Here is a 27,287-nt window from a genome sequence, read left to right as displayed (position 1 = left end):
AGTAATGTTGACACTCTCCACATTACTTGATTTCCCCAAAAGATACACAATAAACATTGGTGAAGATGAGTTTGATAGCACTATTTTTATTTTCTATGGTTATATTTTCTATAAGCAAAATAATATCATTATTGTCAATTGTTTTGGACACCAAAAATATAAAATAATGACATGATTTATCTGAAATATCCCACTAAATGCTTCAGCTTTAAGAGAGAATGCTATTATGATATGAAGGATTACCACACTGTGCTTTCTTCTGGGCAACCCGGTATCACAGCAAGACGTGAACATGTGACGATTTACCATGGGAGACGTGAAGATGTCACAATTTCGTCCCATCAAACGTGACAATTACACGGTATTGTTAACCCATGTTAACCAGTGGAGAAATAACCGGAAATGCCAAGCAAATGCTACCCCGACGGTCGGTCGTTATTGTCAATATTAATATAATAATGATTTATTTTTTACAGCTATTATACTGAATAAATATTTACTGTGAATGTTTACAAACATTTATGGCATATGGCTGTCTAACAGAAGTTACATTAATTTCTCACTTATTCTGACAATGTACTTAACCCCAAATAAAAGAACCCAATAAAAAGAGTTGTTAAATAATAGTTAAGTCACGTTGTAATAACAATAACTCATCTCTCTCTCGTTGTCTTTTTGAGATTTGCTAAAAGCCACTGTGTCAAGTGTCCATCTTGGGTTGCCGTCCGGAGCTCTCCATCTCGCACATGCGCAGTACCGATCGGGCAGGGGGACAGATCGGGTAGTGAAGTGACAGCTCTGTCCATGCTCTGTCCCCGTTGTTTTCACAAACACCCCCGCCTACACATTTACTGACACAAACATTTGTATCATCTGTTGTAGACCCCAATAAATAAAATAAAATAAGAACACATTCTCAAAAAAGATAAATGCCATTCTTAAAATGTATAAACGAACAATAGTTTGATTAATATTGATTAGAGTGCACAATAGAAATAAAATAATTGAGAGAATGTTATGTTATCTATCAAAACCCAGTTAGATTAACATTCATTGGATTGCACACTTTGTTTGTGTGGATTGTAGCTCATTAACATTTTAATAGCACTTACTGACTGAATGGAAATGACAATAAATGAAAATGTAAAACGAAAAAAGCGATCATGAAAATGTTTCCAACAAATTAATACAATTAATTTTGACCACTTTTTTGTTCAGATATATCACATATTTGTAACTAAATTATACATTAATTGAAACAAAACAAGGTATAAACTGAGGAGTGACTCTCGTGAGTTTCATGTATTTTCTTCATTCCGCTGGGAAACGGCTCTCATGACAAGAAGCATCAGATCAGTGCATGCGCTGCATCGTCCAATCAGTGAGCGATACACAGTAAGGGGGCGGGGCGAGTATCTGAGGATTTCATCGGAGGATGGTCTGGTGGTTCCTCGGTTATCGCTCCTCCATTATCGCTCCTCGCTCCTCGCTCCTCCGGCAGAAATAAGAGCCATGGGACGGTACTCAAGATGGCGCAGACAAATCAACTTCCGGTGAGACAGAGGAAATGAAAATAGTCTACCTGAGACGGGGCCACTGGCTTTTATCAATATTACTGACGTGGAAGGTGGGATGTACTGTCATAGTCCTGGGAAGTCGTAGGCGCACAGAGCTCCGCTCTCTTTCTTGTAGCTTCAGCATCAATAGATGCCTGTGCTTTAATCATGTCAGCTTCTCTTTGTGCAAAAGAGGCCTGGACACGTGCAGCCTCTGCTTTTGCATGAGATCTAGCTGCCATGGTGTCGACTGAGGACATGCGGCTTGAACGTGAGGTGTTGGAGCATTGGGATCATGTTTCCCAATCATCATTGTTGTCTGCCATCATGTGACTGTAGCTTTGATGACAGAAGAATGCGGTTGTTTCTACTGGTATCCCATCTTCTGTGGCAAATCCTACAGGTGTGGTGTCTTTTTACTATTCTGCCCTTGCAAGAATACTTTTTGGATTGCAGGCTTGGCAGATAGCTTAACACGGAAATAAACACCCAGGAGACAGCAGCTCAGTTTTGGATGTTTACTGATTAAGTTCCATTTTCATTTCCATTTTGTAAAAAGACATAAAGACCCTAGGACTTGAGCAAGGATTTTGTTGACAGGAAACCCATGTGCTCCATAGACAGTCAGAAACAGGAAACTACGGCAAGCGTTTATGGACAAACAGTGCAAAACCCTTTGCAGGCCCTCTTAAAGGGGCAGCGCAATAGGGCTGACCCTACCTTTGGTTGAGACGGCTCCATGCATCCTTATAGGCTTCCTCATCACTTCTGAAGAAGATGCCATCAAGAATTATTCGGGCTGGACCTCCTACATACTTTCTCAGATAGTGCAGTTTATCAGCTGAAGAAATGTTCCTTTTGTCTATGAGTGATGTGAATGAAGCCTTGCACTCAATGAAATGGATCGGGTCACCAGTGAATACAGCCACCTGGCTCTGGTATTGGGAGCCTGTTCAGAGAAATGCTATCATGGACTGCTTGAGCCAAGTAAGTCACATCTGTCTGTGGAGTTGATGTTGTCACTGCAACATTAGTGGGCTGCTGGATGACAGCTGTATTCACATATTGCTGTGGAAATACATGTTGTTCTCTACGGTCGATATCAGAAGAATAGACATGTTCCTGCATTACTTCCTGGTCATAGATTACAAGTCTAGCTCGTGCAGCTCTTATATTCTTTTCTGCCTTCAATCTTTCCAACTCACGTCTCTGAGCTTCAAGTTCTCTCCTTTGTTGCTCCTCTAGGAGTTGAATCCTTCCCTTTTAGTTGTTCCTCTTCCAACAGCAATTCATACTCTGCTTCCTTCGCTGCTAACTCTGCTGCAGCGTCTGCCCTTTTGGCGGCTACGATGGAGCACACAGAGTGATGGCTGGAGTTGGAGCGTGGACTTGAGGGTGTGGCTGTGGAACCGTAGATAGAGCGAGCATAGTCTTTGTTAAGCAGCTCACGAAGACGTTGCCTAACTGCTTCGCTGTCAAAACGAAGAACATTCTCCTGCATGGCTTGCATGCGGAGTGTTCATGACGAAATCACATTGCTTCTCAGCTAAGAATGTGTTAAGACGGTTAACATCCAGTTGCTTAAGAGCTTGAGTTGGCTCATTTTGGCTCCCATAAAGTTAGTTCCTTGGTCAGATCTTATCTGACGCGCTGCTCCTCTTATGGCAATAAAGCAACGCAGGCCAATAATGAAGCTATCTGCGGACAGGTCGTCCAACATTTCAATGCGAATGGCTCGACAGCAGAGACATGTGAAGAGTGGGCCGTATCCAGTGGCGGCTGGTGGAAAATATTTTTGGTGGGCTATGGAAATGGTGACAAAACCATACTAGGGCATTTAAAATCAGGAGACTAAATACAAACATTGTGTGTGTGTGTGTGTGTGTGTAACACTCTCCAAACTACGACGTCGCCGTGACGTCTGACATTGTCGTGACGTCGCCGGTATTCTACTTCAACCCATTCAAAATTGATGGAGGCGTTGGCGCACGTTGACACGTTAGTTCTCCGCTCAGTCATCTTAGTTATCTGTTCTTTGCCACTAATCACACCTCATACCAGCATGGTAAATCCTCACATGTTCACGTCTTGCCTTGATACCGGGCTGGTTTCGTCTATCTATTGAAGAATGTTGATTATTCTCTCTGAACTAGCTAAATATGGGGCAGAGTTCTTCAGAATTGATTGTTGCATCTCAACCGTGTGGTCAGATCGTGGCCCGTGACATGTCTTGTGAATTCTCTGGCAGAAGCTCCAAATAAACCGTCAGTGTTTGCCATCAAAGCTCAAGCTCTCCTCGTGTCTCTCTGAGTCCCGACTCCAATTGCTTCAGAAGTTTCCCACACAGTCATGACAACTATGCAGTTTCTTTATTGGCTGCAATGTTCATTGGCTTCAATATCATATTTGTCCAGTGTAGGATTAATATCTGGTTTGCTTTGGGGGGACAATGCTTCACATGATGCCAGAAAGGAAACAAAATAAAATAGAATAGGTCGACTAAAATCCTATAAAAAAGAGGTGTATTAATACAATGCTGCATTGATTTGGAGTCACATTGTGGTACAGTAGATAGGCTACATAGATTGGTAAAACAATAAATCAAAAAAGCACAGCACTGGCTCAGTGAACTTTAGAAACTAAGCTTTCTTTAAATAGCCTTTCCACAAGCTTCCTGTTGGTTGTTTTAGCAGAATACCTTTTGGCAGTGACTCTTTCTTGAAAAGTCAACCAGCTCTCTTTTAATATAGATTTATAACATCTGTCATTAACTGTGTTGTGGTGTGATCGCAGCATTAGATGGGTTCATTTGTGTTTGAGTCAGTTGGTATGTTCTTCTTTTAACACCAGATGGAGCTGTGTACAAACTGCTGACTCTTAATGAGCTAGTTTGGCAATACTTTACATATCATGACATTTATCTATTAACATTTGTAATGTCTTACAAGTTTTTTCGATGACACCAAGAGTGACTTCAAACAAGTATTGAAGATGAATCCAGATTTTGAAGATGCCAAAGTGAGCCTGAAACAGACACTTCTGGACCAGCAGCACAAGATAGACAGGGGATACTGACAACTCCATAAACTATAGAATTTACCTTTTTATAATTCCTGAAATCTGTTGGCTTGAAGAAAAAAATCGGTCAAGTTTTTTCAAATTATTTACAATAATGTACAGCTATCGTATAGAAAATTGGAATTGTATTTGATCTGAACATGAACCATTTGATTAAAGATATCAGAATGAAGATGAACCTTAAAGTAAACACAAACCACATAAAAAATAACCTACACAAGGAACAGAAACAATGAAAATAAAACTATTGCTGCAAAAACATTCAGTTAGAACCTATGAAACCAAGTAGAAATCCCACAGGGATGGGTGCAACATTTTGATATGGTTTTTGTTAAGCAGAGCATTGATTATTCCTTCTTCTGCACTGACTCAACACTCTTCCAGTTGGAACATATTGTTATGGCCTGAACATATATCATTGCATAATTGGACAGAGCAGACTGATCGACCCGGGTAGAACGATGAGCTCGGGTTTTACTGTCTGTAATAAATGTTAGTGCATCATCTTGCAAGGAGGTTTGAGAATTTGCACAAACAATAATCAAATATTAGATTACAGTCATAATAAAGAGGCTCAAAGGCAAAAATCCACAAAAGCATATGTGGTTTTAAGGAAAAGTGGAATTTATTATTAATTGTGGATTATTTTGTTGCTTCTTGAAATATAAAAATGTAATATATGTATAATATCAAATACAAATCTACTTTTGCTGAACAATAAATACTTTTTTGACACTACTGAAGAATGTGTGTTTTTCCTTTCCATACATATGTTTTTAAAATATGTTCTTAATAAACTAGGCATACATCACCTCCCCCTGTGTGTGTGTGTGTGTGTGTGTGTGTGTGTGTGTGTGTGTGTGTGTGTGTGTGTGCGTGCGTGCGTGCGTGGAGAATCCTTAACAAGCCTCACCTGTGCTTTGTCGTTAAGTGGAATATAAAGCAACTGCTGATGTCTCAGTTAATCATCCAGTCCCCTTCCTTTTAGACTTGTGTTTTTGTTGGAAGGTGTGCTGGACATTGACACACTCTGATACTGACTGTATTCTTGTAGTTTTGGGTTTTGCTGCTTACAAACTGCACCATGCTGAGGCTTGGGAACATGTAAGTTACATTTCTTGTAGATTTCTTTCTATGTGTATACTTAATTGTCTCAAAATGATGTGTTTTATGTGTTCAAGCTTGTTATGGATGGCTGCAGCTATCATCTTGGGTCAAGCCAGGCCTAATGTGAAGCTAAATTCACAATCAAGTAAGCTTCAATTCTCATGAAGTCATTTTATACAGCATATTAAGTCGGTTTAAATTCTCCTCACAAGCCTTTTCTTTTAACAGGCAGTGGGTTAAGGTCTGACTGTGCCGCAAATGTAATGAGACTGTCGTTGGACAAGGCTTTAGCAGTGGGAAACCAGCTTGAAGTGGAGGCTATCAGTAAGTACTTACACTGCTAATAATGAGCTGATTGGTTCATCACTGAGGAAAGGGCTCCCTGACAAAGCTTATTCTCTCCCCTCAGATGGCACCAAGCACATTTTGTTGACACCTAGCATGGCTGCTCAGTGTGGATACAGCATGGAGTCTGACCCGTGGGGTAACACCAGAATCTACACCTCCCTGATGGGCTGCTTTGTGGACAACAAGGTTTGTTTTGAGCTAAAGTGGTTTAACAGCATTCAATGTCATTTTCTACCAAATTTAGTTGGGGCCACATGTGCTAATTCTGTCCCGAGTGACTGAATTAATGGCTCAACAAGCTCCCATGTTTGTGTTTCCCTGAATTTAATTTTTAACCCCTTACCCTTAAAAGACACAAAGTACATTTCCCTTTTTTGTTTGGTACATCCCTAAAATGTTAACACTGCTCCACTTAAAACTGTATTCATCTACTAGGTACTTTCTTGACTCATTTGTTACATACACAAATATCCATTTAGACTTCAAATGTGTCCCTGAAGGCAAGGATATTACATTTTCAATGACAAAAAAGCTGGAACCAAAGAATATTAGGGATTTTCTCTTAATTTGTTATATTTATAGGATGATGCTACATTTAACGTTGGCTTGAGACTCCAGATGTACGGCGAGAATCCATCAGACGTGGTCAGTCATGACGTGTATCAGACTTGCAGCTACACTCGCTGGGCCTCCAGGGAGATCCTCTGCGACAGGAACTACATGGAAGTAGGTCATCTTTACATTGATGATTCCACCGTCTTGTGTGTATGGAAACAAATGCTAAAACCACCATTTCCTTTTTTAGGTTTCGCACCACATGGCTAACCTTGACGCTGAAGCTAAGGGTCAGACTCGGGATGTTGAAGACGACAAGCTCAACGCCAATCCTGAAGTATGTTGCATTAAACTGTTCAGATACTACAGATTAATTCCTCCCTACACCAATGAGGATTTAATTATTATTTGTTCTTTCCTGTAGGCCTCTGGTGCATCACAAGGCATCTGGAAGATGACGTTTTACACCCCAGAACCAGTGGCCATGGTGCTGCAAGAGGCTGAACAATCCGGCTACGCTGCCAAAACTACCTCTAGTCGTCTGGTTATGCGAAGCCCGTACAATACAGCAGAGACTTATTCAGAGGATGTAAGCAACACACTCCTATACAGTGTTTCTTTCCTTTCCCTCCTTGTCAATTATATTAAACCTCTCCTCTCTTTAGGTGGCTGGAGTCCCCATGGAAGTTTTCAGGGTGAGCACCTACTACATGGCACCAGAGGGTCTGAATGTAGTGAACTTGGCAGCTGCTTGTCCCAAAGGTGAGTCCTGAGCAACATATTGCCTTCACAGTAAGCTTAATAGTTGCACAGTTAACCTCAACAGCTCCATTTTGTCATTAACAGGTGGCGTCCTCTTCACCGAGGATATGATCTCTTGGCACGTACCTCGCCGTGTGACTCCTCTGTTGGACGGCAGCATTACAGTCTCAGAAATGCACATGGGCATCAACGGGCAGAGGCTTGATAGATCTCAGATGGTCGCACGGGGGTACACACTGAGCACCACAGACTTCCACATCGTCGTCGAGATCCCAGTGGGCTCGCCTGATGGTTACTACAAGGTTGGGGGAAATCTCTAGATTAGAAATGCAAGAGTCACTAGTGCATTTGCATGTTTTATTGAAATGTCATGAATTATTGCAGAGCCATGCCCCAGATGACCAGTACCACACCACCTACTTCGTGGAGCCCATGCTAGAGGTACTGTGGAGGGAAGATGACACCCAAGATGATACCAGATACAAGGTTTTGTTCCCCATCATGACCCCTCTGATGCCTCAACCTCCCCAAGTCCAGGATGGTAAGAGTATGAAAAAAGTGGCAACAAAAAAAGAGCTAAATTGGCTTAACATTTGAACTCATGCTTGCTCGGATATATCCTAAAGACTGCTAAACCCATTAAATAAGGTCTTCAGTTTTTGCAAAATGGAGTATTTGGATGGGATTTGAAGCCAAGTACAAAATCCACTTTTGTTTACAAAGAGCACTTTTAAATAGCACTCAATCCAACTACTCAATTGTTCTTTATCAACGTTCAGGCAGGTTTAGAATTTGTAAACCTGCCACTTTCTGTTCCTCAGACACTGTCCCAGAGACTCGAGTGTTCAGCGTTCTCTTGGGAACCTTCCTCCATGACGTTGAGCTGAGGAACATCACCTTCTCCACCGGGGTCCTCACTGTTGAGGAGAGCAATGCCAAAGGCTTCACAGTCCAGGAACACAGCTTGGCTAATGGCTCCAAGATTTTCTCTCTTCAAGTGCCCTTTGATGCTGATGTTGTCTTAAAACATGTATGTGACAAGATACAAAATATCACTTTGTACCAGCATATTTTGAGTGTTGCTGAGATTTTATTTCATTTGTTGCAGAATCCTGAGCGCATGGTTACATCCTACTTCCTCCCTCTGATCTTTGGGTTGATCATCCTGCCTGAAGAAACTCCGTTTGCGCTCCCGGTCGACTTGCAGGCCTCTCTGCAGGATGTTGGTGAGATCATATTGAATTAGCTTTTGACAATATCTTTATCATAAGCAAACATATTGGAGTAAAAGCTACACAATCAAATGGATAATGCATGTTTTGCTGCTTTAGTGCTACCCATCATGGCTGGCACCTGTGACCAGAACCAGTTTCACATCAGCGTGAAGTTCGGGAGTCACGGCTCTAATTTCAAGGCTATCGTTGGACCTCGAGAGCTGACGGCTGAGATGGCTGAAGACTACAATTTCTATGAGAACGGCACACACCTCAGCCTCATTCTGCCATACACTGCCAAGGACGCTGTTTTCGAGGTATGTCAAAACTACAACATCCCACCATAGATCTTCTGCATTGGCCAACTTTACTTTCTTTTCCACAGCTGCTCACTGCAGAATCAGTCAAATCCAGAATTGACCTGCTTCTGTTGGATCGTGCAAACGACTGGGTGCTTGCTGATCTCTATCTGGCTTGCTACTTCCCCTTAAAAGCAACTGGTAAGATGTGACATCTAAGTATATTTGCTGCTTTAATTGATGGATTTTTGTTGCTTTACACATTGCCTGCTTCTTCCTCCAGAGTGCCACCCCAATGGCACAATGACCGCTGTGGCTGTGAAGGTTGAATCGACTCGTAATCTGGAGCCAAGTCAGCTGACGCTAAAGGACCAGTCCTGCACACCACAGTTCAGCGACGATCGCTTTGCATATTTCTCCTTCAGTGTGGATACCTGTGGAACCACCAGAACGGTGAGTGTGAATCACATTTAAATATCAAAAGGGCTTTTTGTCAAATGTTAATGCGTTTTTGTTAAATAGTTCTTTGACAACTACATGATGTATGAAAATGAGATCCGCCTGTCTTACAACAACGCCAAAGGAGCAGCCAACACATCACCAGTTGATCCTGATTACAGGTAAAATATTTGATTCTGTATAATTGGAGATGAACACCTTCAATGTATGCGTTTATATATTTTATTTTTCCCCTAATAGGCAAACCATTTCCTGCTTCTATGTGGTCAATGAGACTCGGACTGTTGCCTTCAGCGCTAAACCAAGAACCTATGAGCCCGCTGCAGAGATCGGCGCCGGGCAGCTGATGGTGCAGATGAGGCTAGCCCAAGGCATGGTGGAATTTTACAACATCTTGTTCATGCATACAAAACACTGTAAATGTCCAGGCCTCCTTTCTCTAACGGGACTCTTCTTCTGCAGATCCATCCTACGAGCTCTTCTACCAAGCAGAGGATTATCCAGTGGTGAAATATCTGCGGCAGCCTCTGTATTTTGAGGTGGAGCTGATGCATTCTACCGACCCGCACTTGGAACTCATTGCTGAGAACTGTTGGGCAACCCTTTATGAAGATCGGACATCTCTGCCAAGCTGGGACATCATTGTGGACAGGTAAGGTTGTGCAAAACTAACTACTACATGTTCTCGACTGAGACCTTTGGTCAGAAGTGAGTTGTGTAAACACTGTCTTAATGATCCACTAAAAAGCATTCTAATTTCATTTAATGGCAGCTTTATTTTAACTTTCAAATTCCTTCACTAGCTGTGAGAATCGCGATGACAGCTATGCAACAGTTTTCCATCCCGTTGTGAGTGACTCCAGAGTTTTAGTCCCGTCCCACATCAAGCGCTTCTCTGTAAAGATGTTCACGTTCACTAAAGATGACGAGGTTCTGAAAGACCAGGTAAGACTTGTAAATCCAAATCAGGAGTCTTTTGGCCACTGCTGCATGTAGCCCTATGTAATAAATCATCCTGTCTGTCCACAGATCTATGTCCACTGTGATGCAGTGATTTGTGACACGAGCAGCCAGGCAGATGGTTCCTGCAGAGGCCAGTGCGTGCATCCTCCAGGTCAGAGCTACTCAAGACCTGCAGGTGTAAAAAGGGGTAAGTGATTGAGTCTGATCAAATGTAGTCGATCTGGATGTGCAGCTGGTAATCTTTACTTGTTTTGCAGAGCGAAGAAGCACCGACTCAACACGCCGAAAGCAGATCTCCTCTGGGGCAATTATTCTGTCTAACCTCTGAATATTTTCTGAAGTGTTTACATTTTGTCATTTGCACCAGTTTTATCTGTACTGTACTGCCTTTTATATTGATGGATGACAATAATGACTCACGTATTTTGAAAAATAAACAAATACAAAAAAAATAAAAGCAACATTTATTCATAGGCTCTTTTATCAATGTGTTGCATCTTCTGTGGTCAACTGTAAAAGCAGGTTTTGTGTCAACCAGTACCCTCATAACTCCCACAAAATGCAGAGAATCATCAACATATGTAGAAATGATATCTTGTATAATAAACAAAATGATAAGTTGTGTTAGGTGCTAAATGAAATACATTCTGAAGTTATTATTGCCCCATTGATAAGCCCCGCCTACTTGAGACATACTAAAACGTGATTGGATGTTTTTGAGTGTCCTCACTTCCACCTTTAGGAAACACAACAAACCTTAACATTCACAGCCAATGGAGCAAGACAACCCTCAAATACTTGGAAATGTTCACTAAGTTTAAAAACCAGAACTTCAAATGTGCATAACTGTATACAAAGTGTATCTCTTCCTGCTTACAGTCCAGGTACTGTTTGTTCAATTTTTGGCGATGTATAGCAAGTCTGTAGGCTGTGTTAGCGCTTATTCTGCTATCCGTCAAATTCTGTTTCCCCGGCGAACGTCCATCGTGTTTCTCTCATTTTGTCATTTCTTTACATGTATTGTTTTAGAGACTTTAAACACTGTCATATTTCCACAGGAAATGTGAAGTCTGTGGTGATCACTGTTTATTAGGGCTGCCAACATTTGAGTTCAGCTTGGAGTGAGATTTTTTTTTTTTTTTGGTGAACCGAAAAAAGAAACGTTCATGTGTACAGTGTTACAAATGTATTGAACATGTACAAACTAGGGTTTCCAATTAATGTATGGGGCGCTACAGTGGAATACGCACATACAGTATACCCGAGACTCTTACAATGAAGGCTCGATAATAAGCTCACAGCATATAAAATGGCATATAGGTGTAAGCAGAGGTAAAGTGCTATTTTATAAGTAGGGGGGGGGGGGAGATTTCGTGCCCAGCCTAAAACATGCACTTGTCAAGGTTCAGAGGATAATTATGCAAATATGGCAGTAGCCATCAATCATCTTAATGTAGCAGGATGAGTAGTAAATGCTGTTGTAAGGCATATTCTTCTAAGCCTATTACCTCCAAGGGGGCACCCTATAAAGGGGCAGAGGCTTCTAGCTGGCGGCCTCTTGTTCGTTGGTGCCCAGACCTACCCACTTCTGCTCTTGCCGTGTTTTGCTTCCGCCACCGGCGTAGGTATGTTGTAGGAGAATAGCTGGCTTCAGGTAAAGTTCCGCAAATTCTCCATCATACTTACGTGTAGTCACGTTTTGTTTTTGAGCATGAAACTCTCTCCTCTCTGCCTGATCGGTATGTACAGCGATTTGTTCAGTCCATTCACCACACCTTTTCTGAACATTAATATTATACTTGTGTTTATGAATCTAGGGCCAAGCTAAGCCTTTAAAGAACCGCTGCTGCTTTCGGGTCTCTAAAAATATACGATTTGAAAAACTATACTATACTATAATGTGACCCCAAATAAATAAAGAATAAAAAAAAAATAAAAAAAATAACCGCTGCTGTTTTGCTGCACCGAAAAAGACGGATTTCTGACGCAGGAAGAGTCCTCTCCTGCTGATGTTCAGGTGTATATCAGTATGTAGTGTCTCTACTTTAAAGAGTCCTCTCCTGCTGATGTTCAGGTGTATATCAGTATGTAGTGTCTCTACTTTAAAGAGTCCTCTCCTGCTGATGTTCAGGTGTATATCAGTATGTAGTGTCTCTACTTTAAAGAGTCCTCTCCTGCTGATGCTCAGGTGTATATCAGTATGTAGTGTCTCTACTTTAAAGAGTCCTCTCCTGCTGATGTTCAGGTGTATATCAGTATGTAGTGTCTCTACTTTAAAGAGTGCTCTCCTGCTGATGCTCAGATGTGTAACAGTATGTAGTGTCTCTACATTAAAGAGTCCTCTCCTGCTGATGTTCAGGTGTGTATCAGTATGTAGTGTCTCTACTTTAAAGAGTCCTCTCCTGCTGATGTTCAGGTGTAAATCAGTATGTAGTGTCTCTACTTTAAAGGGTCCTCTCCTGCTGATGTTCAGGTGTATATCAGTAGGTAGTGTCTCTACATTAAAGAGTCCTCTCCTGCTGATGTTCAGGTGTATATCAGTATGTAGTGTCTCTACTTTAAAGAGTCCTCTCCTGCTGATGTTCAGGTGTATATCAGTATGTAGTGTCTCTACTTTAAAGAGTGCTCTCCTGCTGATGCTCAGATGTGTAACAGTATGTAGTGTCTCTACTTTAAAGAGTCCTCTCCTGCTGATGTTCAGGTGTGTATCAGTATGTAGTGTCTCTACTTTAAAGAGTCCTCTCCTGCTGATGTTCAGGTGTAAATCAGTATGTAGTGTCTCTACTTTAAAGGGTCCTCTCCTGCTGATGTTCAGGTGTATATCAGTAGGTAGTGTCTCTACATTAAAGAGTCCTCTCCTGCTGATGTTCAGGTGTATATCAGTATGTAGTGTCTCTATTTTAAAGAGTCCTCTCCTGCTGATGTTCAGGTGTATATCAGTATGTAGTGTCTCTATTTTAAAGAGTCCTCTCCTGCTGATGTTCAGGTGTATATCAGTATGTAGTGTCTCTACTTTAAAGAGTCCTCTCCTGCTGATGTTCAGGTGTATATCAGTATGTAGTGTCTCTACTTTAAAGAGTCCTCTCCTGCTGATGTCCAGGTGTGGTTTTCAGAGAGGAAACAAAGAGAAAACCAGGCAAAAAAAGGTGTGTGTGTGTGTGTGTGTGTGTGTGTGTGTGTGTGTGTGTGTGTGTGTGTGTGTGTGTGTGTGTGTGTGTGTGTGTGTGTGTGTGTGTGTGTGTGTGTGTGTGTGTGTGTGTGTGTGTGTGTGTGTGTGTGTGTGTGTGTGTGTGTGTGTGTGTGTGTGTGTGTAACCCGACTCTATTATAGAACGAAAAAAGCAAAGATCAAGAACTTCAAAGTAAAAGTCTGTAATTATTCAATTTAAAAAAGGAAAAAGTCCCACCATAATAACGAGATGATCCAATCACAGAGCTCCAGTGCTCTGTGATTGGACGAGAGATGATCCAATCACAGAGCTCCAGTGCTCTGTCACTTATTTCATAAAATAGATCACTAACATAGTTGTATATAATGGAGAAAATATCATACATAAGAACAAAAATATACAATAAATATATTACACTTCCAATAAATTCAATAATTATTTTTATTTTTGCGATACTTTTCAGAATAAACATAAATGCCATTTGAACTCTCATTGTAAACAGTTAATTAGTGGAAAGCTTTAAAAACATGAATTCACATTCCCTCCCTCTCTTTCCCTCCCTCCCCCCTCTGACATCTCCCCTCCCCCTCTGACATCTCTCCGCTGACCTCTCCACCCTGCCTCCCACCTTTCCCCCCTGCCCCAAATGGTCCTGGACTTTAACCCCTCCCCCCACATACACATACACACACAACCTTCCCTCATCCATTACCAGTCACTTTTCTACCCATCTCCGCTACTACTGCACTGAAACTGTGCTTTGAAATGTTTTCTATTTTGCACAAAAAATACTTGCATTAATGTCAATTCATGCTCTGTGGATTGTGTTTTTAAAATGATATATTATTAACCAACACTTATTAATACTATTACTTAGTTTTATACCCCGTTTATCTAGGCCCTTTTTGTATCTTGTTCTATGTGTCACACTGTGGGACTGCGGGAAACGGTATCTGGAGATTTCTGTATGTATAACACATGGAGACATGTTGACAATAAACCTGATTTTGACTTTTTGACATAGTGGCACATTATCAAAACCCACAGAGCAGAAAGGAAGGGGTGTTCTTTTTTTCATGATGACAGAATCTGGGAACGCTTAATGATCCCAAATCCTGTCACAATGCGGGGGAACCCTGAGACACAGGGGAACCCGATACAGTGACATTACATTTCATTAAAATTGACTCCTTACCTTCTCTAATAACTGTTCTAATAACTCAACTGATCTAATAACTGATCTAATAACTGTTCTAATAACTGATCTTCCTCCACAGCCCCCCCCCCCTCCTCCCCCACCTCTTCCTACACAGCTCCCTCCTCCTCCTCCTCCTCCCCCACCTGTCCACCTTTACTGAAGTAGACTATGTACTCTGGGATGTTCGGGCGGCCGCTGACGAAGGCGTTGAACCTCTTCAACAAGGATGGTCTGCTCGTCGTTTTTAAGATCAGAACAGAGCTATGTTCAAACTCATCCACCCACTCCTCCTCCACCTCTTCCTCCACAGCCTCCTCCACAGCCTCCTCCTCCCCCACCTCTTCCTCCACAGCCTCCTCCACAGCCTCCTCCTCCCCCACCTGTTCCTCCACAGCCTCCTCCACAGCCTCCTCTTCCCCCACCTCTTCCTCCACAGCCCCCTCCTCTTCCTCCTCTTCTTCTTCCTCCTCCCCCTCCTCTTCCTCCTCCAACCCAAATCGTAGATTCAGCGTCCGGATCTCCTCTCGCAGGCGGGCGATCTCCAGATCCTTCTCCTCATTCTCCACATGGAGCTTTCTGTTGATCCTCAACAAAGTGACGATCTCCACATCCTTGTCGTCAGCACACGGTTCCTTCAGTTCTCTCAGATCCTGGTTCTCCTTTCTCAAGATGTCCATCTCTGCTTCATGCTTCATCTGCGTCTTCAGGAGATTTCCATATCTCAGGTTCAGGTTCTCCAAGTCATCCCTCAAGATGTTCCGCTCAATCTCCATACAAACATTTACTCCCTCAAAATGTTCCTTCTGTTCTTTAAGATCCTGGTTCTCCTTTAGCAAAGCATCTATCCCTCCATCCTTTACTTCCTCACAATGTTCTTTAGGTTCTGTGAGATCCTGGTTCTCCTTTAGCAAAGCATCTATCTCTCCATCCTTTACTTCCTCACAATGTTCTTTAGGTTCTGTGAGATCCTGGTTCTCCTTTAGCAAAGCATCTATCTCTCCATCCTTTACTTCCTCACAAGGTTCTTTAGGTTCTGTGAGATCCTGGTTCTCCTTTAGCAAAGCATCTATCTCTCCATCCTTTACTTCCTCACAAGGTTCCTTCTGTTCTTTGAGATCCTGGTTCTCCTTTAGCAAAGCATCTATCCCTCCATCCTTTACTTCCTCACAAGGTTCTTTAGGTTCTGTGAGATCCTGGTTCTCCTTTAGCAAAGCATCTATCTCTCCATCATTTACTTCCTCATAAGGTTCTTTAAATTCTGTGAGATCCTGGTTCTCCTTTAGCAAAGCATCTATCTCTCCATCTTTTACTTCCTCATAAGTTTCTTTAGGTTCTGTGAGATCCTGGTTCTCCTCTAGCAAAGCATCTATCTCTCCATCCTTTACTTCCTCACAAGGTTCTTTAGGTTCTGTGAGATCCTGGTTCTCCTTTAGCAAAGCATCTATCTCTCCATCCTTTACTTCCTCACAAGGTTCCTTCTGTTCTTTGAGATCCTGGTTCTCCTTTAGCAAAGCATCTCTCTCTCCATCCTTTACTTCCTCACAAGGTTCTTTAGGTTCTGTGAGATCCTGGTTCTCCTTTAGCAAAGCATCTATCTCTCCATCATTTACTTCCTCATAAGGTTCTTTAAGTTCTGTGAGATCCTGGTTCTCCTTTAGCAAAGCATCTATCTCTCCATCTTTTACTTCCTCATAAGGTTCTTTAGGTTCTGTGAGATCCTGGTTCTCCTCTAGCAAAGCATCTATCTCTCCATCCTTTACTTCCTCACAAGGTTCTTTAGGTTCAGTGAGATCCTGGTTCTCCTTTAGCAAAGCATCTATCTCTCCATCCTTTACTTCCTCACAAGGTTCTTTAGGTTCTGTGAGATCCTGGTTCTCCTCTAGCAAAGCATCTATCTCTCCATCATTTACTTCCTCGTGAGGTTCTTTAGGTTCTGTGAGACCCTGGTTCTCCTTTAGCAAAGCATCTATCTCTCCATCCTTTACTTCCTCACAAGGTTCTTTAGGTTCTGTGAGATCCTGGTTCTCCTCGAGCAAAGCATCTATCTCTCCATCCTTTACTTCCTCACAAGGTTCTTTCTGTTCTTTGAGATCCTGGTTCTCCTTTAGCAAAGCATCTATCTCTCCATCCTTTACTTCCTCACAAGGTTCTTTAGGTTCTGTGAGACCCTGGTTCTCCTTTAGAAAAGCATCTATCCCTCCATCCTTTACTTCCTCACAAGGTTCTTTAGGTTCTGTGAGACCCTGGTTCTCCTTTAGCAAAGCATCTATCCCTCCATCCTTTACTTCCTCACAAGGTTCTTTAGGTTCTGTGAGGTCCTGGTTCTCCTTTAGCAAAGCATCTATCTCTACATCCTTTACTTCCTCACAAGGTTCTTTAGGTTCGGTGAGATCCTGGTTCTCCTTGAGCAAAGCATCTATCTCTCCATCCTTTACTTCCTCACAAGGTTCTTTAGGTTCTGTGAGATTCTGGTTCTCCTCTAGCAAAGCATCTATCTCTCCATCCTTTACTTCCTCACAAGGTTCTTTAGGTTCTGTGAGATCCTGGTTCTCCTCTAGCAAAGCATCTATCTCTCCATCCTTTACTTCCTCACAAGGTTCTTTAGGTTCTGTGAGATCCTGGTTCTCCTCGAGCAAAGCATCTATCTCTCCATCCTTGAGTTCCTCACAAGGTTCTTTAGGTTCTGTGAGATCCTGGTTCTCCTTTAGCAAAGCATCTATCTCTCCATCCTTTACTTCCTCACAAGGTTCTTTAGGTTCTGTGAGATCCTGGTTCTCCTTTAGTGAAGCTTCTATCTCTCCATCATTTACTTCCTCACAAGGTTCTTTAGGTTCTGTGAGATCCTGGTTCTCCTCGAGCAAAGCATCTATCTCTCCATCCTTGACTTCCTCACAAGGTTCTTTAGGTTCTGGGAGATCCTGGTTCTCCTTTAGCAAAGCATCTATCTCTCCATCATTTACTTCCTCACAAGGTTCTTTAGGTTCTGTGAGATCCTGGTTCTCCTCGAGCAAAGCATCTATCTCTCCATCCTTTACCCATCTCAGGTTCAGGTTCTCCAAGTCATCCCTCAAGATGTTCCGCTCAATCTCCATACAAACATTTACTTCCTCAAAATGTTCCTTCTGTTCTTTAAGATCCTGGTTCTCCTTTAGCAAAGCATCTATCCCTCCATCCTTTACTTCCTCACAAGGTTCTTTAGGTTCTGTGAGATCCTGGTTCTCCTTTAGTGAAGCTTCTATATCTCCATCCTTTATTTCCTCAAAAGGTTCTTTAAGTTCAATGAGTTCCTGGTTCTCCTCTAGCAACGCATCTATCTTTCCATCCTTGACTTCCTCAAAAGGTTCTTTAGGTTCTGTGAGATCCTGGTTCTCCTTTAGCAACGCATCTATTTCTCCATCCTTTACTTCCTCACAAGGTTCTTTAGGTTCTGTGAGATCCTGGTTCTCCTCGAGCAAAGCATCTATCTCTACATCCTTTACTTCCTCACAAGGTTCTTTAGGTTCTGTGAGGTCCTGGTTCTCCTCGAGCAAAGCATCTATCTCTCCATCCTTTACTTCCTCACAAGGTTCTTTAGGTTCTGTGAGATCCTGGTTCTCCTCGAGCAAAGCATCTATCTCTCCATCCTTGACTTCCTCACAAGGTTCTTTAGGTTCTGTGAGATCCTGGTTCTCCTTTAGCAAAGCGTCTATCTCTCCATCCTTGACTTCCTCACAAGGTTCTTTAGATTCTGTGAGTTCCTGGTTCTCCTTTAATAAAGTATCTATCTCTCCATCCTTGACTTCCTCACAAGGTTCTTTAGGTTCGGTGAGATCCTGGTTCTCCTTTAGTGAAGCTTCTATATCTCCATCCTTGACTTCCTCACAAGGTTCTTTAGGTTCTGTGAGTTCCTGGTTCTCCTTTAGCAAAGAATCTATCTCTCCATCCTTGACTTCCTCACAAGGTTCTTTAGGTTCGGTGAGATCCTGGTTCTCCTTTAGTGAAGCTTCTATATCTCCATCCTTGACTTCCTTACAAGGTTCTTTAAGTTCTGTGAGATCCTGGTTCTCCTTTAGCAAAGCATCTATCTCTCCATCCTTGACTTCCTCACAAGGTTCAGTGAGATCCTGGTTCTCCTTTAGCAACGCATCTATTTCTCCATCCTTTACTTCCTCACAAGGTTCTTTAGGTTCTGTGAGGTCCTGGTTCTCCTCTAGCAAAGCGTCCATCTCTCTTTTGGTCTTTTGGCACCACTTGAGGAGCTCTAAATATTTCTTGTTCAGCTCCTCATTGGTTAAGACTCTCTTCTCCTCCTTCTTAGAGGCCTGTTCCTGCATCTTCTCCTCCTTCTCGTCCTTCAGGTCTTCCTCCTCCGTCTGAGAGGCCTGGTCCTGCATATTCTCCTCCTTCTTTCTTCTTAAACTCCTCTCCAGCTCCAGCTTCCCGTCCTGAACCTGTTTCTTCAGAAGCTGGATCATAAACTCATGTACTTTGCAGCCCTTTGGTTTCACTGGAGGCTGATCTTTCTTCAGAGGAACATCTGAAGGAACATCTGATGGAATATCTGAAGAACTGACCGCCAGCTGCTCTCTGTTGTCCTCCATCTCTATGAATGAGCTGCTGTTTAGCTAACAGGGGCTAAATGTACTTCTTGGACTTTAAGGTCTAGTGAATTGACTAAGTGTTGTTCACCTGTGAATATGACCTGACTAAACTATACGTGAAAGTATCCTAATGTTTGCTGACCACAAACCCTGTTTCTGCTGCTCATGCTGTGATGACCTGTCTCTCAGATATACCTGTAGACTCTGCAGACTCTCACAGACTCTGTATATTCTCAGAGACCAAAGCCAGTGGTGAGGTCATCATTCTGAAGGTTCCATCTCAGAGACCAAAGCCAGTGATGAGGTCACCAGTCTGAAGGTTCCATTCTAGATAAGGAGTGATTGACAGCAGCTGACCGTGCTGTTGCCTGGCAACGCTGTTTTGTTCAAATCATATTAAGAAATGTAAACATCAATAAAAAATACTTTATTGATCCCTAAACACAGGAAGTTAAAGTACTGAGCCAGGCCCGGTTCTACGGTGGTGCATAGGCATTCAGTGTCTCTCAGTTTAAAGTAGAGACACTACATACTGATATACACCTGAACATCAGCAGGAGAGGACTATATATAGTAGAGACATTACATAGGCCTACTGGTATACACCTGAACATCAGCAGGAGAGGACTATATATAGTAGAGACATTACATAGGCCTACTGGTATACACCTGGACATCAGCAGGAGAAGACTATATATAGTAGAGACACTACATAGGCCTACTGGTATACACCTGGACATCAGCAGGACAAGACTCTTTAAACTAGAGGCACTACATACTGATGTACACCTGAACATCAGCAGGAGAGGACTCTTTAAAGTAGAGGCACTACATACTGATGTACACTTGAACATCAGCAGGAGAGGACTCTTTAAAGTAGAGACACTACATACTGATATACACCTGAACAACAGCAGGAGAGGACTCTTTAAAGTAGAGACACGAGATACTGAAATTAAACGAGCGACCTCCAGAAGTGTTCTTCACTTATTATCATTTAGTTTTCGTGTAGTGATGAAACTGGAGGCAGTTTACAAAGACTCTACAGAGAGATTAAACTCTGCTGTGTGCAGCGATCAGGCAGGCCTGCTTTAATTGGCTCGATTCAATCAATTAGCATTTAATTTGGAGAAATCCCTGTGGAGCAGTTTAATCAATCCCTATGACTCTCATGCACTTTAGATTAGTTCTCCAAGCTCATTTAATAATATTTTGCATACAAAAGGACAAGAAATGGCACAACACACTTTTTCCCATACAAAAGTATTCATAGATTTGTTAAAGCCTCTGTGATTGTTTTAAAATGACTACTACTTAGATATATGAATCACCTCCTAGATAATTATGTATTTACATTTAAAGCCTGCTTTAATGATTAAAGGGCAGGTTTCTGTCTGCATTTACATTTGTACATATTCCCAGATCATTGACATAATCATCGGGGCAACAAGACACAATTAAAACTGCATGAAACAAGGAGGTCAGGGTGTCTGTTTGCAGGGTTACAGAAAAACTACCTGTCAGATATAAATGAAACTTGGTGTCAGAGTGTAAGATGAACCAAGGAAGAACACTTTACATTTTGAAGCATATCGGAATAACAGGGAGGATAATACACTTACTTTTTTTTTTTGTAGCAGGGGCGTTTCCTGGACCTGGAAGAATTTGGGGCTTAGCCCACAGTGGTTGCGCCAGAGATTTTCTTTAGGGGGTGCTGTGGGGTAGCTTGACGTTTCATAGAGGTTGCTCAAACATGTGGGGTTTTCCCATTAAGGTACCAGGCGCTTCAGTGGAACTTTCTACTGCAACACTCCACACGCCCATACACAGTGTACCTGTGGCGGTTACAAGGAAGGCTCGATAATCAGCTCACGGCATATAGGTGTAAGCAGGGGTAAAGCGCAAAAGTGGGGGGGGCAGACCTCACCTCCTCTAGGGGCGGAAGATCTTTTTTTAATATTGAAGTTAAATGCATCAATCTGTTGCACTTAGAGAGCAACATTAAGAGATCTATGGATACATCTCTCAACACCCATATGAAACAGAACTGTAAACAGATTTACTTTTTCGTTATGATATTTTACAAATCATTCCCCTTTTAAACTGTATTCTTGTTTTACTGTCATACAGTATTTCATATCTGTTTTTAATTTATTCTCTTAATTTTTTGTACAACAATAATGATCATATGAAGCTGTGCCTCGGAAATAATCTTTTGAATAATTCGTGACCAAACCGTTTGAGACCCGCTGAGATAACTTACACTAAAGTTAACTATCTAAACACTGAGAGAGTCCTTGTTTAGCTCACTGAGCCTCTCAGTCTGACAGGAGAGGACTCTCCTCTCCAGCTTGTTGTGGAACAAACAGCTCCTTATGTCCGTTAGTGCAGCTAGCACCAGATGCTAACAACACAGTCCCTGCTGACACCGGTGCTTGCTCTCGCTCGCTTGCTCAATCACACTAGACTAGACCGACAACTTTTTGGTGCTTGAAACAAATCGGATTCTGGAGCTTAGAGGCGGCTCCGCTGCGGTGTGAACAGGAAAAAACGGTGCTTTTCAAGCTCCAGCTCCGAAGCGGCCCTGGAACCGCGTTGGTGTGAAAGGGGTATTAGACTCTCAGGAACCACAGCCTGAAGCAGAGCCACAACCCACTGCTCAGGTGGGACTCCCAGCAGCTTGTAATGAAGCCTTCCGAGTAAATCATGTTTACAATCGCAACTGGGTACATCTTGTGACGTCACAGCCACTATCGTCTGCAACTTCCGTTAGGCTCAGACGGCAAAATTAATCATTAATTAATTAATTAATTATGAATTATTAAAAATTATTTTAGCCATGAACAGGCACAATGATATGTAAGGAATGAAACTGCCATTTCATTTTGGTGCAAAAACATGCACTTCACTGGGTCTTTAAGGGTAAAATGCCACTGGCCCTCCGGGCCGGTGGAATTGTATTATCACTGGCCCCACCATTGTAACCACTGGCCCGGAGCATTCGTCCAAAAAAAATCGACTAATAATGAAGAAAATTAACACATTTGTTGCAATAGTAATTTATTTATTATTATTAATTTATTATTACATTACTACTTGTAGTACAACATTTTAATCATCAGTTCTTCCTCACTTTCCTCAATTGATCATATTTGGTTTCTTAAAATAATTATATTGTGGTCATTGTTAAAACATTTCTGCTATTATTATGAGTATTATTATTTGTATAATGCGCTTTCTGCCGTCATTAGGAGTTAGAAATGTAATGGCTATGTCGTAGATTAGATTAGAACCTTCATTATCCTAAACTGCTGGGACATTTCCCTATAGCCAATACCTTTTATATTTTCTACTCTTCACTTACTTGTCAGCATAGGTCGGCATTGATGTACAGAGCCGACAGAAGACCTTGTTTATATTGGCATCATATTGAGAGGTGCAGTGATGCGTCATAAAACCAGGAAGTAAGCCGCTGGTTCCCTCGACAAAAAAGCAATGGGACTTCTCCACAGGGTTTTGGAAAATAGCTGGAAATAAAGTCTGTGGAAAACGAACCTGTTTGATAAATGCAGGTTTTGTTCAGCCGGATAATCTCCACATGTCTACCCTACTTTTATAATTTTCGAATCATAAATCTAATCGATAGATTATAAAAGGGTTTTAGGACTTGTCACTGCACCATAGAAGCCAACTCCATCGATCAAGCTGGCTGAAACGTTCTCTCCCTCTTCTTCTCATACTCCCTGTCACTCTCCTTTAACTCCTCCGGTGACTTTCTTTTATTTGAAGATTGTTTTTTGCCCGGCGCTTGGCCGGTTACCGCTGGTATTAAAAACATTTTGGCGAATGGTTAGGTGGCGCGATAGTCTGTAGTGAAGGAGCGCGCTCCCGCTCACGGGAGCCTGCTCGCGCTGCGCTCCGCAGCAAACAGCTGTTTGCTTTTCACCCAACAATGACAAGCGACTCACGAAACGCTATGTTGTAGCGTTGATAAACGAAACAATTTAACTAAATTGATAGTCAAAATACCAATACCACAGGAAACATTTTTTTTTAAACAATATTTTTAGTGGCCCGAGGCAAGTGGAAAGTACGTTATGCTGGCCCGGGGTGTCTAAATAGTGCTTCCGGGCCAGCGGGCCACTTATAATGTCGAGCCCTGGGGTAGTAGGCCTACATGTGTTTATAGGTCCTGCCCTCTGGAGCATACATATAAGACTAACATTCCTGACAATATATCTCAATAGTCATCTTTTCTGGTGTAAATGCCTTTTTAATAATAACATTTTTGAATGGAACATTCTCAACACGAATGCATCAATCCAAATAAATATAACTTAAATATGTGGGAAAATACTGTGTTTGAAATGTATAATTGAAATGAGATGTTAGCTTTTTGTTTTGATGTATATATATATTGTATTCCAGTCTCCCTTCAGATATGTTAAGTGGCATGTAATTCAACACAATGCTGCTCACCTCCTTCAAAGTGAAATTAAAAACCTCTGCATTTTCTATATAGATATTAACATTACTTAATGTCAGCTTTGTAAAAAAAAAAACATAAAAAATATTATTTACAATGGACTACGCTTAGCTAACAGGCTAATTTCCACCACTCATGGACCACACTCACCTTTTCTCTTGAAATACTGGGTGACATAATGTCTTCCTTTAGTCCCTCTCTCTTTTCTTTCTCTCCTTTCTTTTCTTTTTGAAAGCCTGACTTTGTGAGTCATTGAGACATGGTGTTGTACCCTTAAAAAGGGAAATAGTGAGTGAGAGAAGTGAAGACATACAATCACACTGCTCCTGCCTTCACTCGTCTGAATCGAGCCATCTTTAAAATGAAGCTTGTACATTTACAATGAATACACTCAAATTTCAGGACTAATAATTATGACTAAATTCTCCTTTATCTTTAGCTCTTTAACAGTGGTAAAAAACATATGTATGGACATGTGAATGCAACAGTGCCTAGCTTAGCTGCTAATAACATGACAAACGGTCAGATTCAGCAGCACCACAAGGTATACAGCAGCTAGCTTCAATGACCACAAAGTTAGCCAGAGTTAGCAAGAACCTTCAAACAATACGACAAAGTGCAAAATACACACTTTCCTCTCACAACGAACCACGGTGATGTAATACAGATGACATATATAACATGGGTTGATAGATGTATAGTGCTTTGTATACTGTAATTACCTTAAAAAGGGAAATAGTGAGTGGGAGAAGTGAATACATACAATCACGCAGCTCCCGCCTTCGCTCGTCGCCCCAAGGCATTACCAACAGATTAACGCACAATCAGCCCATACAGTAGGATACATCTATCTCTCAGAATAGACTAGTCTTGTCTGTTGCAATGGCACACACGTAAGTATTAGCATCCCTGCTCACATGCTAGAAAGTGCCGTTAGGAGGCGGAGGTGGGACCAAACCATTACATGTAAATAGAGGGGTTTGTACAGAGGCTTTGGATAATTAACTTTTGGAAGAAAATAAGTTAAATGAATTGTAAGTTTAGTGAGTACATTATCAATATAACGTTATATTAATGTTAATTATTGATGAAAGATGAAAGGTTACTTAAACATTTTTTTCTTAATGTTCTAAAATTGTTTGGACCCCGTGGTGAGGGTGTTTGGGGTGGCCAATAGGGTGGCCAGGATTCAGCTGGGGGTGGCCATGGCCACTCCCAGCCACCCCCCAGCTCCACCACTGCTTATAGGGGGACAGTGTTGCTGAGCCTGAAGATGGATATGTTGGTCCTGGCACCAGGGGGAGGGACAACTGATTTAGTATGAATAGCTGATAAACATGTACCTGCATTTAATGTCAGCTAAAAGAGCAGTGAAATGAAAAACCGCTGAATTTTCTGTGAAGATATTAACAGTAGCCTACTTAATGTCAGCTTAGTCACATGCTTTCACTCTGCTAGAAAAGTGCTGCGTTTGGAGGCAGGAGTCTTAGGACCAAACCATTACATGTAAATAGAGGGGCGTGTACAGAGGCTTTGGATAATTAACTTTTGGAAGAAAATAAGTTAAATGAATCGTAAGTTTAGTGAGTAGCCTACTACGCAATATAACGTTATATTAATGTTAATTATTTATGAAAGGGTACTTACATTTTTTTTCTTAATGTTCTAAACATTTTGGGGCCCCCTGCTAGTCATGGGCCCTTAGAATCGTCCTAACCTTTCACCCCCTTACGGCGCCCCTGCCTGTAACACTCTCCAAACTACGACGTCGCCGTGACGTCTGACATTGTCGTGACGTCGCCGGTATTCTACTTCAACCCATTCAAAATTGATGGAGGCGTTGGCGCACGTTGACACGTTAGTTCTCCGCTCAGTCAGCTTAGTTATCTGTTCTTTGCCCCTAATCACACCTCATACCAGCATGGTAAATCCTCACATGTTCAAGTCTTGCCTTGATATCGGGATGGTTTAGTCTATCTATTGAAGAATGTTGATTATTCTCTCTGAACTAGCTAAATATGGGGCAGAGTTCTTCAGAATTGATTGTTGCATCTCAACCGTGTGGTCAGATCGTGGCCCGTGACATGTCTTGTGAATTCTCTGGCCGAAGCTCCAAATAAACCGTCAGTGTTTGCCATCAAAGCTCAAGCTCTCCTCGTGTCTCTCTGAGTCCCGACTCCAATTGCTTCAGAAGTTTCCCACACAGTCATGACAACTATGCAGTTTCTTTATTGGCTGCAATGTTCATTGGCTTCAATATCATATTTGTCCAGTGTAGGATTAATATCTGGTTTGCTTTGGGGGGACAATGCTTCACATGATGCCAGAAAGGAAACAAAATTAAATAGAATAGGTCGACTAAAATCCTATAAAAAAGAGGTGTATTAATACAATGCTGCATTGATTTGGAGTCACATTGTGGTACAGTAGATAGGCTACATAGATTGGTAAAATGATAAATCAAAAAAGCACAGCACTGGCTCAGTGAACTATAGAAACTAAGCTTTCTTTAAATAGCCTTTCCACAAGCTTCCTGTTGGTTGTTTTAGCAGAATACCTTGTGGCAGTGACTCTTTCTTGAGAAGTCAACCAGCTCTCTTTTAATATAGATCTATAACATCTGTCATTAACTGTGTTGTGGTGTGATCCCAGCATTAGATGGGTTAATGTGTGTTTGAGTCAGTTGGTATGTTCTTCTTTTAACACCAGATGGAGCTGTGTACAAACTGCTGACTGTTAATGAGCTAGTTTGGCAATACTTTACATATCATGACATTTATCTATTAACATTTTTAATGTCTTACAGGTTTTTTCGATGACACCAAGAGTGACTTCAAACAAGTATTGAAGATGAATCCAGATTTTGAAGATGCCAAAGTGAGCCTGAAACAGACACTTCTGGACCAGCAGCACAAGATAGACAGGGGATACTGACAACTCCATAAACTATAGAATTTACCTTTTTATAAATCCTGAAATCTGTTGGCTTGAAGAAACAATCTGTGAAGTTTTGTCAAATTATTTCCAATAATGTACAGCTATTGTATAGAAAATTGGAATTGTATTTGATCTGAACATGAACCCTTTGATTAAAGATATCAGAATGGAGATTAACCTTAAAGTAAACACAAACCACATAAAAAATAACCTACACAAGGAACAGAAACAATGAAAATAAAACTATTGCTGCAAAAACATTCAGTTAGAACCTATTAAACCAAGTAGAAATCCCACAGGGATGGGTGCAACATTTTGATATGGTTTTTGTTAAGCAGAGCATTGATTATTCCTTCTTCTGCACTGACTCAACAGTCTTCCAGTTGGAACATATTGTTATGGCCTGAACATATATCATTGCATAATTGGACAGAGCAGACTAATCGACCCGGGTAGAACGATGAGCTCGGGTTTTACTGTCTGTAATAAATGTTAGTGCATCATCTTGCAAGGAGGTTTGAGAATATGCACAAACAATAATCAAATATTAGATTACAGTCATAATAAAGAGGCTCA

The 27,287-nt window shown here is 41.6% G+C and overlaps 1 protein-coding gene across 1 annotated transcript; it reads left to right on the top strand.

Moving 5' to 3' along the window:
- The first annotated feature begins 5,603 nt into the window (after window positions 1-5,603).
- Window positions 5,604-10,806, top strand: LOC307015249 (uncharacterized protein). The gene is made up of 21 exons (XM_079643755.1): window positions 5,604-5,738; window positions 5,816-5,886; window positions 5,970-6,065; window positions 6,151-6,275; window positions 6,672-6,815; window positions 6,895-6,981; window positions 7,069-7,233; window positions 7,310-7,406; window positions 7,491-7,708; window positions 7,791-7,947; window positions 8,228-8,436; window positions 8,515-8,632; window positions 8,738-8,937; window positions 9,006-9,120; window positions 9,203-9,372; window positions 9,442-9,539; window positions 9,619-9,749; window positions 9,841-10,030; window positions 10,182-10,323; window positions 10,408-10,528; window positions 10,599-10,806. The coding sequence occupies exons 1-21, from the start codon at window positions 5,719-5,721 to the stop codon at window positions 10,667-10,669; spliced, it is 2,745 nt and encodes a 914-aa protein (XP_079499881.1). The 5' UTR covers window positions 5,604-5,718; the 3' UTR covers window positions 10,670-10,806.
- The last annotated feature ends 16,481 nt before the right edge of the window (window positions 10,807-27,287 follow it).

The sequence above is a fragment of the Notothenia rossii genome, assembly GCF_949606895.1.
Source record: "Notothenia rossii genome assembly, chromosome: 8".
Lineage (NCBI taxonomy): Eukaryota > Metazoa > Chordata > Actinopteri > Perciformes > Nototheniidae > Notothenia > Notothenia rossii.
Note: the sequence above shows the minus strand (reverse complement) of the source record. Positions and strands in the feature narration are given on the sequence as shown.

Bases quoted from the DNA above. Each gene is read 5' to 3' on its own strand.
- LOC307015249 (XM_079643755.1), top strand. From the start codon at position 5,719: ATGCTGAGGCTTGGGAACAT. The intron at 6,066-6,150 runs GTAAGTACTTAC...CTCTCCCCTCAG, and splicing joins GCTTGAAGTGGAGGCTATCA to ATGGCACCAAGCACATTTTG. The intron at 10,031-10,181 runs GTAAGGTTGTGC...TTCCTTCACTAG, and splicing joins TGGGACATCATTGTGGACAG to CTGTGAGAATCGCGATGACA.